Source organism: Porites lutea, chromosome 4, assembly GCF_958299795.1.
Source record: "Porites lutea chromosome 4, jaPorLute2.1, whole genome shotgun sequence".
Taxonomy (NCBI): Eukaryota; Metazoa; Cnidaria; class Anthozoa; order Scleractinia; family Poritidae; genus Porites; species Porites lutea.
Genome location: NC_133204.1, coordinates 41,082,323 through 41,099,275, shown reverse-complemented (window position 1 = coordinate 41,099,275; position 16,953 = coordinate 41,082,323). Strand labels below are relative to the sequence as shown.

Below are 16,953 nucleotides of genomic sequence, written 5' to 3'. Positions count from 1 at the left end.
CAAATCGGCAATTTTACCTAACTTAACATATTGTCACATAGTGTGGCATTTTTGCAAAGCATCTGATGCCAGAAAATTAGAAAGAGTACAAGAACAGGCATTACGTGCTGTATATAATGATAGGAATGCTACGTATGAGGAACTCCTGGAGAAGGGAAGACTCTCTAGTCTTGAGAACAGACGGTTACAAGATATACTAATTTTAATGTATAAGGTTGAAAATTCACTAGCTCCAGAGCATGTATGTAATATATTTTTTCAGCATAAGCATTATAACTTACGAACTGATTTTCCTGTTCCAAGAGATAATACTGTTAAGTATGGCAAGCACAGTATCAGATATTTAGGCCCACACATATGGGGCAAGATAAGCCAGGAACTATGCAGTAAGACCAGTCTTCAGGCATTCAGGAGAGGGGTGCGTGCTCTCAATGTGCTTGGCTTGCTGGACGGTACGTGTGGCTGCTGTGCATGCTCATCTTAGAGTGGTGGGTATACATAGTGGCTTCTGCTGTCTCAGGCTGCCTGGTGTATTGGGAGTGTGCTCCCCTATCCTCTATTTAATTCTTCTAATTTAAATTTTCTAGACTTTTAACTTTCTGAATTTTGCATTTATGTTTGACTGCTGCTTATATGTTTGTCTTATATTGTCTGTTTGTTTGTCTGTCTATCTGATTGTCTGTTTTGTTTTTTGTCTATCTATTTGTTTGTCTTTGTTTGTTCCCTGCTTGTCCTGCCGTTTGTCTGTAATAATTTTATGTATTAATGTTATTTTTATTCATTAATGATATTTTAATGATATATTTTTAATATTTTTACGTATACTGCTGCTGTTTGTCTGTAATAATTTTATATTTTAAAGTTATTTTTATATATTAATGATATTTTAATGATATATTTTTAGTATTTTTACGTACACTTGATTTAATCTTATATTATATTCATTTTATTTATTTATAGTGTCCACAATTAGCTTTTAGCTAAATACCTTGACACTTTAATAAAGTTTATGTATGTATGTATGTATGTATGTTCATTTATTATTTTCTTCAAAGAGGGCTACTGAACAACATTTTCAGTTATTTGCTCCTTTTCACTATTTTGGTAACCACCCACAGACATCAGGGCTGTGTTCTAGCAGTGCCCAGTGGCCCTGGTACCTAAGGCCGAGGAAATCACAATATGAACCTTCAGATAAAATGAAAGCTTTTATCATTCATACAAACGGGCGATTGCAAAGTTTGCGAATGTTTATACGCTCAAATAGAGAAAGCGAAACCAGCTGAGTGTATTAAGATGTTAACCTTAAGTTGAAAAGCTTACAATGTATAACGAAATGGGCGCAAAAATGCCCTCAGACAGCGCATGATCTTGACCCTTTGGCTGAAAGTGATATTATAGTAGTGTGGGATTTCACAGATTCATCTGATCACGTTCGGCTTGACTTGACTGACAAGATCATGATGTTGATGTCATGATCGATGAAATATCGCAGGTATCTGTGTATCTAACAAATATTGATGTATCTGTGCAATACATACCTGAAATAAGATTAATGGAAACCAACAAAACAAGCAGATTCAGCGAATTTAAGCACGATTTTTGAGCTGGAAAACTCATCCAAAACATTTTCTAGTTGAAAAGCTTCCGCGAAAACCGGAAGTCCTTCCCAGAAATTCTTTCGTTCTGATTGGTTCTTACTTTGCATACATGGCGTCGTTCTAGTGAGCAACTCATGATGAAAGTGTCTCTGGGTTTAGCTATTGTGAGCAAATTATGCTAATGCATTTTTTAGCAGGTATCTTTTTGTTGTTAATTGTTCAAGCGTTTGACTATGTAAGCAGTCAAGAGACGAAGCCAAAGAAGGGAGGTAAGGAAGTTTTGCTTATGAAGTGAACTTTAGCTCTAACCTTACATGCACGAGGAACTGGAAGAGGAAGCGAGCAGATTTCATTATTAATCTTGCGACATCTCTATTTCTTCCTTTAAATTTTTATCTTATTGCTGCCTAATTGATCTTCTAATACATAAGTTTATAGAATTTTGCGAAAAGGTTGCTTTACATGTAATTTATGGAAGACAAGCCTTGACTGTAAAGAACAAAAAGCTTCCAGTTTTGATTTGGCTGTTGCTTGGTTGACGTCGATCAAGTTAAGTTGTTGAAGCTCTCATCACCTTTCCTCGTATTGTGCGCAACGCCAGAGGCAAACTTTATTTTAACTATACGCCGTGCACATCGTTATTATTGAACTGTAATGTGCCGTTGATCGCAAATTATTGACAAAGAGTCCAAAGTCTTGAACTTGACCGCCCGTTTATTAAACGAGACAACAAATAAGCTTTAAACCACTTGTACCCCCTCATACTTGCGAACATTTTATTTATTAAAAATGTTGTATGTTTCTCTTCACTACTAATCTTCGGTGTGATTGGCTATCAATAGTTATTATACGGCCAAGTTCTTCAGTGCACCTTCAGGCTACAGTATTATACATCATGTGAGGATTGACTTTGCAGGTTCATGAATGTGGAATGCTCTTTCGGGTGGTGGTTTATGCAGCCCTGTAGCCATTTTATCCCCTTTTCTACGAGCTTGCCCTGCAAGTTTGGCTGAGTTGGAACCCTCCCTGGTTCTAATATACATTGTCCTCTCCATCCATCATCTCATTGTCTAAAAGCATTAACAGTAAATTTTAGAAATGAGCACAACCTACAGATTAGCCTGGGGGGGGCTCTTGGGTATTTTTTGGGTGGGTATGTGCCGCCCGGGACTCCAAATTGGCACCCCGTTCTAAAAAAAATTTCCCCTAAAATTGATACCCCGTTCTAGAATTCGCCCTAAAACTGATACCCCGTTCAAGAAATGGGCCAATTTTTTATACTCCGCTCTAAGGTGCAAAGAGTACAACAGTTTGCTTGTTAACCCATTGAACCGTATTTTCAAAAGCAATCTGTCCTTGAATAATTTCAAATGGCTCCTTAAAAAACTGGAGCTTTCGTGCGTTCGAAATATTATACCCCGTGCTGGAAAACACCTCTGAAATGGATACCCCGTTCTAAATCAGGAGCTTCAAAATCATGACCCCCGGTAAGCGACCACTCAGTCTTTGCATTTTGGGTGGTCACTTTTGGGAGGTTCAATTAATTATGTATGTTTAATTTTATATTGTTTTGAAAAAAAAACCCAGCCACAAACACACCATCACATTTTGTTTAAAAGCGACACTGTTCCCCTGCCTTTTACATTTTGTTTTATTTGCTACTCCCCACTTCTTTGGTTTTCTTCTTTGTGGTTTTTTCTCTTTTGCTGGACATGCATTTACTACAGCTGTAGGTGCTTCATTACAAAACGAAAAGAAAAAGATTCAAAACCCCAATAAGGTTACAAACAACAGTGCAAACTGCTGTCACATTAGTGAAAATAGATGTAAAAAGGCATTGTTTTAGGAACCTAGTTCCAGTTGTTCAAAAGGCTGGATAACATTTATCCACTGGATAAAATCATCAATCAGATAGTTGTTACCAGTGCTGCAGGGTCTAACAAACTTTAAACAATCAGAGCCTGTGGTTGAGAGTAAAACAGGCTATTATACAGACGACTTTCTCCTAACATCTGGACATCTCTATAAGATGGAGAACTAGAGTTAATCCCTTTCTTTCTTTTTTCCCTTCATATTTAATTGACTCTTTATAAGATGGACATCTCTGTAAGATGGACACTGAGTGCCTTCCCCAAAGGTGTCAATCTTAGAAAGAGCTGAATGTAGCATGACACCTGCATCAGCAACTTAATCATCATGAGGAGTTGCTGTATCAGATGCAACTGCAATAACATCGCACTTTCAACAAAATTCAAGACTATGCTCATTTGGCCGACCATTTAACCCTTTATGAATAACATCCTATTTGCAACTTATATCTACGCTTATTCAGTTGCTAAATTTTTCTTAACTTCTATTTCAGCTTCATTCACACTTGAACTAAAATCACCGCAAAATGTGCATATTGGTGTTAATGAAAAGCTTGAGTTGAACTGTACCAGTAACAGACCTATTCATGACCTACGTCCTGCAAAGTTGTTATGGCAACATAATAAAGTGTGGATACCTAATAATACTTATGTTGTTGATGATTACACTGTTCAGCTGAAGATAACCAAAACTAGTTATGGGGATGCTGGATGCTATAGCTGTGGATTATTTAACATCTCATCAAATTCACATAGCACTAATCCAGGTTACTCACCAAATGTGACTGTCATTGTGGGAGGTATGTTATTCCTAGTATAATGGTGCAAACTGGGTAGCCTAACTATTGCTTGCCAACATTCTTTACATCTTATTGTTTAGCAGTTATTGTGACACTGCCATGTAACATTAATTGGCATCTCTAAAGTAATATAATCTTATTTTAACTATAACAAAATGGGCAATTTCAGAAAAATCCATACCATACCACAGACAGCTTTTCAGGAATCCAAGGACAGGGGGGGCGGTGGGGGTGGGGGGCATCTTCAAACTGGAAATCTGAAGGCGGGGGGAAAACATATGTCTGGAATTCTGAATCCATGGGAAGGGGGGGGGGGTTAGATCTGGAATTTCCACAGGGACAGATACGAGTGTATTCCTTGAAAATGCTTTTTTCATGGACTTAAAAAGTAAAGCATGAACTGACAACACTGCTGACAACTGCAGAAGCCGGATGCAAGACAAGCATCTATCGATCAGTGATGTTTTGTTGTTTATTAGTGGAAGAAAGGTGACAGGACATGGGTTATACATCAAGCTCCAGGGGCGTTAATGCTGAAAAACATTTTTCTCTTGTCATAACAGCTTCCTAAATATTTTGTAATTCAATGCAAAACATGGCCTTTTGACTGGGGATGCCATTTTAGTTTTTGAAGCTTGTGGGATTAGGAGCAACTGCTGACCCAGAAGGCTTAAGTTCAAGATGACAGAAATGTAAATACAGTTGCTATCTTCTGTGTGTACGCACATTCATCCCAAGATGATTATTCTTATTTTAATGTTTGGTACAAGTTTTAGGGCAATGTAAAGTTAGTGTATAAAGTTTTACCAGTTGAACAGCGGTAAGGATAAAACCTCTCTGTTTTTTTTTATTATTATTTTCATTCTAGAATTTGCCGGAGTCATAATGATTCCCTCTGCTGATTTGAAGCACAGAATAAAGAGGTTAATTTTGAAATATTTTTGCCGTAGCCAAACTGGGCGTATTTGAGAACCCTGTCAGTAATTCAGAATGGTTTGACTTAAAAATGGCAAATCTGAATGGGAGGGGGGGGGGGGGGGGGGTAAACGATTATGGAATTCCAAGGGCATGGGGGAAAAAACGTATTTTGGAAATTCTGAAGGCAAGGGGAAGTTAAAATATCGAAGCCATCTGTGGTATGGTATGGATCTTTTCTGGAAGTGCCAAATCCTCGAATCTGATTTTGCCATTAGCAGTCCTGATTTCAGCATTGAGGACAGTGTGAATACTTAGTGTCAGTATTCATCATGCCTAAGTACAGTAGTAATTGCACAATATCTGCCATCGCTTAGAAAACTCTCAGAATATCTTGTGTTTTTATTTTGAAGAAGCTGAAATTATTACAAATTTTCTTATATATAGCTATGATTAATAGATAACAGAACTTCATGTTGCCCTATTTGCTCTGTAAATCATACTCGTGATAAATCAAATCGGACCCCTGGTATAAGGTCATCCATTTTTGTTGATGATGTATATGACAAACTTTAAATTATGTGAAACTATAAAATTTATTGATTCATGGATAGACTTAGTTGCTCACCCAAGTACACGCTCCCACAGTGTCTTGTTTGTTTAATGATAACTACTTCATTATTAATATTATTGCACTGATCTTCATCACCAGCCAATGATGGTGTAAACTGATGAGTGCAGAACTGTATGTAAGCAGGTAGCACCATCATTTGTTGTTAGCGATCAATATATTTTGCATGTCTCTCACGACAGGTGGGTTTTGTTAATATTGTTAATTGCCCTCATATTCTTAATTTTTAATATTTGCAGAGAAGCCTAACAAACCAAATTTGACTCTTGTGAGTGCTTTTGGGAAGCCAGTCCAGGAGTTGACTCTACAGTGGTCAGCAAAAGTCAGTGCTTCTTATGAACTGCTACTTGGTCGAGTCAAAAACGGCTCTATCCCTTGTTCCTTTGACAACGTGACGGCCATTTCCATTAAGAACTTTCAGGGAAGCAAATGTGATGGATTCCTGTCCTACCATGTTACAAGAGAGGTCCTTGGAAAACTTTTTACTCGGGACGAGTTATACAAAACAGGAAAAGAAAATTGTGTTTTTCAAGTGGGGACAAAAATTATAAGTAAAGTAAGGTGTGATCGATTCTGTGCATATGTTGTAGCAAAGAATGGCTTTGGAACAAGTCAGTCACAATTACAAGTATGGAATTTGATTAATCATGGTAAGATTCAGCAAACATGCATTGGTAATATGATAATTATTGTGAAAAACCTTCACATTGTACAAAATAGTGTGTAATTTGTGTTTTTATGACAGGGTATTTTTTAACAATATTATTTTTAAGTATTGTAGTCATTGTAGGCCAGTGGAAAGATTCACATGGTATAATTAATTTACTCATTTAAATCTAAAATTGTGCCAGTGACAGTACATCACCTTGGTTTGAAATAACAATTAGTTGATATTAGCAGCCAAGTATTTATTGTCAACTAAAATAAAATGATAGTTTTCACAGAATTAAAGCTATTAGGTATAATTTATGGTAATAATATTATAATACTTATCTGGGACATGATGGCACAACTAAGTGTCTTCTCTAAGGTGGAAGATGGAGGCGGCATAGCCTGAAGTGGTAAGAGCTTTGCTGGAATTGCAATCTGGAAGTCCAGAGTTCAATTGCTCCCTAACCGTATTTTACTGTGTTACACTGGTTTTCCCCTCTCCTCAAAAACCAACACTTCCAAATTCCAATTCGATCTGGAATGCACGGACACAGTTAAAACGAGTTCATATGAACTCTTAAGTGCTTCATCGGTAAAAAAGCAATTTAATTTATTTACCCCTACAAAGTAATTTTTACGCCGTAAGATTTTCTTTTCCCAATGTTTTTGTTTGGCGTAAAAGAGAACAATGAATGGTTTGATTCCACTTATAAAGAAAGTACCTCTTAGCAATATGCCTCACTCACCCCTTATAGAGGCTGATTGTTGTCCATTTCACTTTGCAAGTAAAGTTTTAGATCATAAGTTCATGAATCAATTTGTTTTCTTTTTTTGTAGCAAGGTGTCCCTCCCCAGCCAATCTGAATGTGGTTGTCATTAATGACCACAGTATTAAGTTGAGATGGCAGCGTCCTTCTCTAGTTTCAGGACGAGTATACTACAAACTTGTTGCTGTTACTGTAACATCAGTTCTAACTGGAAAGGTGAGTAATCATTAATTTGTAGTTTGAATCCTTTCTCTAAACTAGTCAGGGCTTCTGATATTTCGCGCGGTTGCGGAGCCGCGAAATTCAGGTAAATCCACAAAATCCCGCGAAATTCACAAAAACACGAAAAATACCGCAAAATTCAATAGAAATCTTATCAAATACATGTCTGTACAACATATTTGAAACTTATTTCGGCTATTTGGGCTATTTACTTGCCGTAAACTTGCAAATTTATCTTAGGACTTTGTTACTGAAACGAGCAAACAACATCCCAAAACTACCAGGCGTAGATTATGTTGCAAAAAACTGGGCACTAGCCATGATGTTAAAGGCTTTGCCATTGGTTCATTTCTGGAGCGTATTGTTGTTGAAAGAGCAAATGATTACCTCTGTTAGAAAAACGTTAAAAACGCTGGTCTGATCAGCACAAAGCCGATTGATGCCTAGCGAAATTTGCCTTGAAAATAACCACAAAATCGACCATTTTTTCCCAATTGCTTTTTGGTGAAGTTTGCCCCGAAACCTCCCGCGAAATCGGCCGCTTTTTCCACGAATTTGTCCCTAAAAATCCTGCAAAATTTGACTTTTTCTTCCGCGACCTGTCAGAAGCCCTGACTAGTTGTGATTTCAAGGTTTTGTCCTGTCAAAATCAAGTTTAATTTAGTTTGTAAACCACAGAACCCAACCAAACACCTTTTTTGCTTTCTGCCAGCCTGAGCAAATTAATATTCAAGTCTTTTACTTATTCTACAACTTCATCATTATGCCACCCCAGTAGTACTATACCACAGGGCTGTCACTAAGATCATACATGTAAGGCAGGTAGTTATAAATCTACAAAGTTCTTTTGGCTCAATTTTTATTTATTTAATGAAAATAGCTAGGGAAATCCCTGACCCTCTGTCCCTAGTGGTATCACTATTATTTGTAATCGTGGGTGGAATACTGCAAATCCACACTCCAGAATAAACTCTGCTCTGGTATAACTAGCTTTGAATTCATAGTCTGCCATGATGTGGACCATGCTACCACTGTGCAGACGATTGGGAAGCATTATTTCATATTGTAGATAATGGTGGTGCCTTAAAAAGCTCTTTTCAAAAAAATTCCAGAAGTTTTCTTTGAGAACTTCAAGCACTCTTTCCCTCTTTTGTATATTTGTCCCAACCCATTGATTTGTCTCATCATTCTGTTTTTGTAGAGGAAGAGCTTGGAGTTAATCTTTCTAAAGTGAATTCAATTTAAGTCCATCAACAACAAGAACCTTTGGCCAGCTTTGTTTGTAAATGCAACCACCCACATTGTCAGTCTGGCCAAATAAGTTTTCTTGGCCCAGTTGTAGTTGTGTTAACAAAATCTTCCATATTCTGTTTTATTAATAATCTTCCCTTGTCATGTTTTTGTATATATCTTAGAAATAGGTTTCTCTTATCCTTATAGACTTTTTCAATTGGGACTACCTTGCCCCTCATTGCAATTGAGGCTGTAAGTCATACCATTGAAGGCCAAGTTAATCCTTACACCACATATAGATTCTGGGTATCCTGCTGCTTTAGTCCTGTTTGTGATAGTGAAGGACCACCTGCTTTTACAAAAGTAGTAACCCAAGAAATAGGTAAGTTCAAAGTCATAAACTTATTTTTTGCCCTTCCAGCAAATAAAGTTTCATTAACCAACTAATATTGTGAGTAGAATTAATGTATTTAAATGTATTTAAATGCATTTTTAATGTATTTATGAGTTTAAGGCTTAGAAGAAAATCTTATAATTTTGTAGCATACTCATTAGTGAAGGACTTTGGCATCGGTAGAACGAAGGATAATTCCATTAAGAGTGTTTATCTAAGAAAACATACTGTAGTGTGAATGATGAAGGTTCATTTTCCATGAATTAATGTTCATTTGTGCAGAATACTGAATACTTTAAATCCTCTATTAAGCCCCCCCTCTCAAATTAGCCTCCTCTCTCTAATAAGCCCCCCCCCTTTCAGGGGAAGAAAGTTAATAAGCCCCCCCTCCCCTCCCCCATTTATTCTTCACTTATAAATGATAAACTGTATTAATTAACCACAACCGTAAAACTTCGTGTGGACTGATCTAGGTTGGTTTATTTACCAACTGGAAGATCAGATTTGATTCTGATCCTCAGCTGCATGAACTAACACTTCTTGTACTTGAGCTTTTCCACTTTGCATTCTAGTTCTTTAGGGAGAACTGATACCATCGTCATTTCTAAATTAAATAAGCCCCCCATCTCTATTAAGCCCCCCACTCCCCTCAAATGGGCTTGAAATAAATAAGCCCCTGGGGGACTTAACAGAGGATTTACGGTATTAATAAAAATTAGATTTTGAGGTACATGTATGCTTAAATTCAGGAACGAAGTTTTACTTCACAATAAAAAAAAATTGGTAGTGTAGAAATGCATAGAGTATGTGATATTATTGTATTGTTCAGCATGCACAAACAAACATGCTGTGAGTACAGCATAAAGTACCTTTGTTTGGGGTGCCGGAAGAAGAAAATGTAATTAACATAATGACGGCAAGAAATTCTTTCCAGTTGTTTGTAATAGGTTCACTTAATAGGAAGCCACAATCAGTGTACCACAATGTCGAAATGACTTGCGTATTGAAGAATGCAACCTGAGCTTTTAGTTCAGCATTACCCCTGTTGTTAGGCATACATTCTACGTATACGTTTATAATGTGCATCACTGAAATTCCTGCACAGATCAGTATGGCAATAGATGTTTCCTCTAGACTGGGTTCTTTTCAAATTTTGATAAAGACCACTTATAAGTAAACATACCAAGTTTAAAGGAGCTAAATTGTACAGATGTTTGTGTGGTAGGGAGGCACAAACTTGATCCCCACCACACAAATTTCATGACTTTGCAGAGCTGTATCCTCTATATGTCTATCTGTCTGTAACAAACCACTCTCATACTTGGCATCTCTACTTGCTTTCAGGCGTTCTGTGCAGCGGTGTTGAAAGATTTTAGCTAACTGGTGCCAGTCAAAAGTTGAAAAAAACATGGGTCTATTTGATGTTTGTTACCATCATTGGCCCAACATAACTCTTGGACTGTTTAATCCTACTAGAAATTGTTGCAGCCCCATCTCCTCCTCCCTAGCTGTTAATTCCCTTGTTTTTCCTCTTATCACCCTCCCATTCAACTCCCAAACCCTTCTTTTGGCTCTAAGGGCTGACACTGGTGGTACGGTACATTAAGTTTCATCTAGAAACTTGAACTGACAAAGTCGTTACTTAAGATATTGAATTTGTTTGGGTTTAGCGCCATCTGGCAAACCAATATGTGAAGTGAGAAACAGGTCATCGGATGGTCAAGCCTATGTTATGGTGAAGGTGAGAAATCATTTTGCTCTTACTAAGTTTTGTGGCATCTAGATCCAGTCTGCATGGTTTGTTATTTTCTGGCTAGGGATCAGTCCTAGCTGTACAAGTGATATTTTTTACAAACCCACTCACCTCAAGAAATTTAGCCAAAGAGTAAGGCTCAAGCTGTTGAGCCATTTTCTGGTCACCTTTTAAAGGAAACTAATGTTGCTAGTCCATTAATTATATTGCTGTTTATCACCAGTAGCTAAATCTGGAAGAGGCAAACTAAATGTGACTTTCCTTTGTGCCACTTGTGGCCTGACAAAATAGTGTAATCTTTCTTAATGTTAGCCATCCATTACTGGTGCACAGCTGCTGGTTCCTTAGATAACTAGAAAAACGTGCATCACAGAACCTTTCAAACCTGGTGATTATTATAGCTTAATGAAATGTTATTGGATTTTATTTTTCCAGCTTCCACCAAAGGAAACGTGGAATGGGATACCCAAGAGAATAGCTCTCCACTATGGGAGTCATCAAAAGATCAGCAATGTATCCCATGAGGAATTAGTACACCTCAACAGATCATTAGAAATCCAAATACATGTAAATGGTCTTGATGTATACTCCAATTACTCAGTTACTGCAGCCTTTTGCACTGTTGGTGGATGTGGAAATTACTCCAGCCCGTGCCTTATGTATGCGGTCAGCAAGGACTCTATTGAGAAAGGTTAGCCAAACTATAGGGAGTGAACCTATAGTCAACTCTCTGATAATGGTCACTGTTATAAGGCAGACAAGTCCCTAAAATGTACAGCTATAGTTTCCTGCTGTTTATGAGTCATTTTCCTTGTTACTCTAGAGGTTTGATGCCTCTTTAAGTGAGAGATGTAATGTTGGACTCTCGGTGTTGACTGTGTTCAGTTATGAAAAGAAGTGAATTGTACATGTTCTGGCTTAAAATAAATTTAAAAACTGATCATCATATTTCAGCTTTTAATTTAACTTATAAAAATATATATTGTGAAGGACTGAAGGGTTAATGAGGAAAGTGCTCTTAGAATTTTCATGCAGTTCAGTAACCTGCCTCTGGGATGGATCCCGCCTTGAGACCAACACAAATAAACAATGAACACTTCCAGAGTTTTTGCTATTAAAGAGGGTCAAAGAAAATGACTTGAAGGAGATCCTGTGTTTAGGGAAGAGTCCATCTTATCAGTAAAAACCTGTGACTAAGAACCTGCATTTTCCTAAGTTAGCCTGAACAGGTTCTTACATAAATGGTAATTGGCACAAATTTAGGTTATATAGGTTCTTAAATACATGCATGTTCTTATTTTCTGAAGGAAAAAAAATTTGCAGCTTAGAGCATTTCATGGTATTCGGCTTATTCCGATATAAAATTTGTATACTAAATTAGTATTGCAGCTGGAGTGATAGGCACCTTTGTCTCCAAAGAGGATCCTGAATGTTGACTTTTTTGCCCAAGTCTACAGAATTTTTTTTAGATTTAAAAGAAAAACCTGTTTCAAATTTTAGGCTTGACGGATTCTCGTATAGAGGTTCTAAAAACTTGGTTGTTAGTCGCGGCTTTTTTACTGTAGAGGTGCTTGTTAACCTTTTAAGCCCCAATGGTGACCAACATCAATTTTCTCGTAATGATATCCATACCTTATCAAGAGATAAGGTTATGGGAATTAATGAATTAATGATCACTTAAGAGAAAATGCATTGATCTTTTATCAAATTCTCTCAACTACCTCTTTAAGGAAATGTATAGAGATCAGTTTGGAGAATTGTATGTGGATATTGGGGCTTAAAAGGGTTAAGAAATAATTGACCGTTTAACATGACACCTGCAAATTGCTTTTACAGTGTAAGTTATAGTCACTGGGCAGCATTCCCAAGGACCCTGGCCCCAGTTGTTCAAAACCTGGATAGCACTATCCACCGGAAAAAGCATTGTCCAGTGGATAAGTATTTGGGAAACCAATTTCGCTATCCACTGGATAGACATTTATCCATCGGATAGCGCCATCCACTTTTTGAACAACTGGGGCCAGAACAGTTGCACAAAGAGTGGACCTGCCGTCCTTCCCTGTAACACTCGCTAAGGTTACACCCCGAGACTCACTATTGTATGATTCACTGCGCAAACCACTCAACTGGAAAACCATCCCCGATTAAGTTTTGATTGTGGGAACTGAAAGATTCAGCGTGTAAGAAGGACTTGATAGACACGTGCTCCGTGAGAGCAGTGTGTAATGGAGCCTTAAAGGTTAAAAGCGAGCTTCCATTACTATAGTGCGGTGCTGTAAATTATTGCTTGATCTTTTTGAAATGCAGCAGTTGAAGGCTTGGAGAAGAAAAAGTGGAAAACATGGAAGGTCGTCGTTTCTGTTGCAGTTGGATTGTTTGTTGGAATTGTTCTTGTCCTGATTGTTTACTCGTGTTGGATAAAACGACGAAGGTAATTATTGTTATAATTATTAAACTTGCCCACTGACTTTTGCATGTGATTAGCTGAGAAATATCACAGACTCATTTCACTGACTTTAGTGTGTTCACGCTTTCACTAACCATAAGAGGTGAAAATCACACTTTTATGTTCTGCTTGTTAGAGATAGAGAAACTATATAAACTTGCTATTTTTTTTTAGTAAGGAAGCAGACCAGGTACGCCAAGGTGGAGCGTAAGAGAGAATTAGACATGTAAGGAAACGTTCCGTGAACACTTTCGTATCAACAGAATATGTTAGAATGGCCCCATGATATTTGTATGCTGTTATTTTAATGATATTTTAATTTTTGAATTACGAACCCACTGCAGATTGAGACATGCTAGCCTATGAACGTCTCTGACGGTTGACTTTCGCATCGGTCTTTGCATTAGCCTTCGCACGAGGAGCTCTTCCCATGACTTAACCTTGCCACTCGCTTACCAACAAGCAAGCTTCTCCTCCTAAGTTTGGGAGCTTTCGTTTTAAGTCTTTATTTTTTTCCAAGTATTTTTTTATTTTTTTATTTTTATTTTTTTTATGTATTTTTTGCCTTACAGACATATATTAAATGTTTACAGTACTAAACACTACTGAAAACTAAATACTACTAGCAATATTCACTATACTTGCACTATTTACAATATTGGCTATACTGACAATACCATCCATACGATGCTCGTACTACTAATAATTACAATGGTTACACTACTTACAATTCTAGTACATCACACGCACACACACACCCACATAAACACACACACAAAAAAAAAAAAAAAAAAAAAATAGTTAGTAGGTCAGAGGAGTTATTTTTCATGTCTATTTTATAGCTTTTCAATTCTGTATTTAATTATCATTTATCAAGTATATCTGAATCACCAAATGAAAATGTACTTTTTAACAGTAATGTTCACGACTGCCTTTACTGTCCTGTTACTTTTGTGGACTTGACCATACTGTGTACGGGTTTTCACTGTTAATTTTAAACTGAAAACAGTGCAGGTAGTTAGCAAGGCAGGCAGACAGGCAGACAGACAGTTCAGAAAGTGTTGCTAGCAAGATGTCTCCAGGTAGGGTAGTGTAGTGTGTGTATCAGAAGGCTTACACTTAGTTAGGCGAACGAACGTTAAAATCTCCCTCGTTTTACAGTGATTTTGTTACCTCTGCGTCGTGCGCCCCTGAAGCATAAAAATCCCCAAATACGCAAAATAATTCATGGCATGCGTCCTGTAGGACGTTAAAAACGATCGATTGATGTTTTTTTTTTTTTGGTAGAATATCCTGATCGTGTGATTCCTGTGGCAGCTATTTAATGAGGCATATTTATTTTAGTCTTTTTTGTGCTTTAAATATGTAGAAGGACTATATTTTATGGACTGGGACTCATGATTTTTCACAAGATGAGTCCCAGGACTCATCATAACTATTTGTAATAAAATCACTGAGTTTAGAATTGTCATCCTAGAATGTATGTAGATAAGCAGAACTCCCACAATACTGACACCCCCACAAGATTCATCCTGTATACTTTTCTTTCGTTTCTGACGGTCACACTGTTTTCACATTTTTCTTGTTTTGTTAAACCTTTTTTTTCCTTAACCCTTTAAACCCTAAGAGTGATCAGCATCAAATTTCTCCTTGTAATATCAATGCTTTGTAAAACAGAATGGTCATGTGAATTACGGACATGATGACACAAGATGAAGTTGCTTGATATTTTATCAACTTCTCCCCACTACTTCTGTAGAAAATGAATAGGGTCAACAAACGAGAATTCGAATTTTGATCTTTATTAGGATTTAAAGGGTTAACACTTTCACTCCAAGAGCGAGTGATGGGTCTTGCAATATAGGTTGCATTCCTTTAAGCCAAACCTTTTTTCGCATTAATTTTAGACAATCCAGATTGTTTGGATTTTCCTGCTAGCCGGAACAAAAATCTGAAATAAGATTGATCCATACAGTAGCTGCCACCTGCTCTGATCTTCTTCTCAATTTCAGCACATCGTTTTTTTATTTCTTTCCGCTAAATTAAGCGTCTTCTCGTGGAGAAATGGAAAGAAAAATAGTTATTTAACTAGTGGTGGTTCATACTGGGACTCGTTAATTGTAACTATTTATTTAGAGATACTCAGACCAATAAAATTGATAAAACAAACACAAAACAAAACGAATTTGATTCAAGAAAATTCAGGAGACAATTACGAATTCTCTAGTGCTGAGAAGCGCGTTCTAAACACACACACACACACTGGACACTATAGTTTTACGGTGAGAAAATGCAAATGGATTTAGAGTTACAGGAGAACTTGAGTTTAATATACTACAATCCTTTAGCAAAGGAGAAAATGCTAATAATTTTTGCCTGAACTAACCTTGACCCGCCGTGTTTATCGATGAACGAGCACGATCGTCGATCGAAAAGCAGTTTCGTTAAATAGAATATGGATCGTTCAGATTGCAATTCATTAAAGGTTAGACTTTTAATCGAACGAAAAACCCAATTTTGGATCGCAAAATTTACAGATTTCGATTGGTCAAAAAGAATGCAACCTATAGTTCCAGCTTTACTTGTAAGCCTGTGGACAAAATCATGTTCATCATGAACATTCATTTGATACCTCCTCGGCAGTACGTTCACATGGTTTTATTTTTCTTTTACAAAAGGAGTATGGAAATTTTGAGAAATTTTGATACTGGCCTCTTTTAGGAGTGAAAGGGTTAAAAAAAAGAAAACAAGTTAAGTAGTTTCATTGCCCAAAAATGTAGAGTATTCCAGTAACTCCGTCTCTCGCCTTTGTCTCGGAAAGTGAAAATTACGCGTAGTGACGAATTTTAAATTATCCATCATTTCTACACCAAACCTCTGTTTTATTTTAGCTTGATGTTTGAAAATTTCATTTCTCAGGTCGAGAGGAACCAGGAATATCCAACCGCTGGGGACGATTTTTAAAAATTCTTCGTTAAATGTAAATATAAAAACTTTCCCTCTTAGACTTCTCATGATCGTATGTCTTCCTCTCACATTAAAGCCGCATGCGAGAAATAAACCTTTTGTTGCCCAGGGTAAACTATGGGGCTGCCTTGGGTGACTAATAGGCCTGTTTGGAATTTACTTAAATTGATACTCAGCACGGAGGCTGAGGGGTATTAAACAAACGAAATGCATTGAGATTTAGTGTTCTCAAACTCATTATTATTCATGCAGTCAGTCTTCACCATTTAGGTCAAGTGGATGAATCTTGATACCTAAATGAAACACCAGATAAAACACCACCATGTTTTCATCTCGGATGTAGACTGCGAGCAGTCTCTCTTTTTCTTCAGATTTAGTGAGAGCAATGCACGCGCGCGGGAGCGGCGAAGCCGCGAGACGCGCGAAACGAGTGCTCCCGTCTCGCGCCATCAGTCACGCGCGTGGCCATTGCGTGTCTCGCGTTTTGCTCGACAGACTACAGAAAAAAGAGAGACTGCTCGTAGTCTATCTCAGATGAAACATTTTTTTCATCTGAAATCAAACACTTGCATTTTAATCAGCTGATTTATTGGTTAACACATCTCATGGAAACAACGGAATACCAGAGAAAACATGTCGTTGCATAATTTGTCATTGTTTCATTTGAGACGACATGAAAAACTCGGACTTCTTGCTTCGATACTG

At 37.3% G+C, this 16,953-nt stretch overlaps 1 protein-coding gene across 2 annotated transcripts in view; it reads left to right on the top strand.

The window, feature by feature from the left end:
- The first annotated feature begins 1,435 nt into the window (after positions 1-1,435).
- Positions 1,436-16,953, top strand: part of LOC140933609 (uncharacterized) — a 19,406-nt gene continuing 3,888 nt past the window's right edge. The window contains exons 1-9 of one of the 2 annotated variants that reach the window (XM_073383213.1): positions 1,447-1,870; positions 3,964-4,269; positions 6,055-6,465; positions 7,304-7,449; positions 8,896-9,070; positions 10,753-10,823; positions 11,271-11,526; positions 13,143-13,266; positions 16,201-16,261. In XM_073383213.1, coding sequence (XP_073239314.1) covers positions 1,777-1,870; positions 3,964-4,269; positions 6,055-6,465; positions 7,304-7,449; positions 8,896-9,070; positions 10,753-10,823; positions 11,271-11,526; positions 13,143-13,266; positions 16,201-16,261 — 1,644 coding nt within the window. In that variant the 5' untranslated portion in view covers positions 1,447-1,776. Of the gene's footprint in view, positions 1,871-3,963; positions 4,270-6,054; positions 6,466-7,303; positions 7,450-8,895; positions 9,071-10,752; positions 10,824-11,270; positions 11,527-13,142; positions 13,267-16,200; positions 16,262-16,953 lie in introns of both variants that reach the window. The other variant, XM_073383214.1, reaches the window with a different exon arrangement.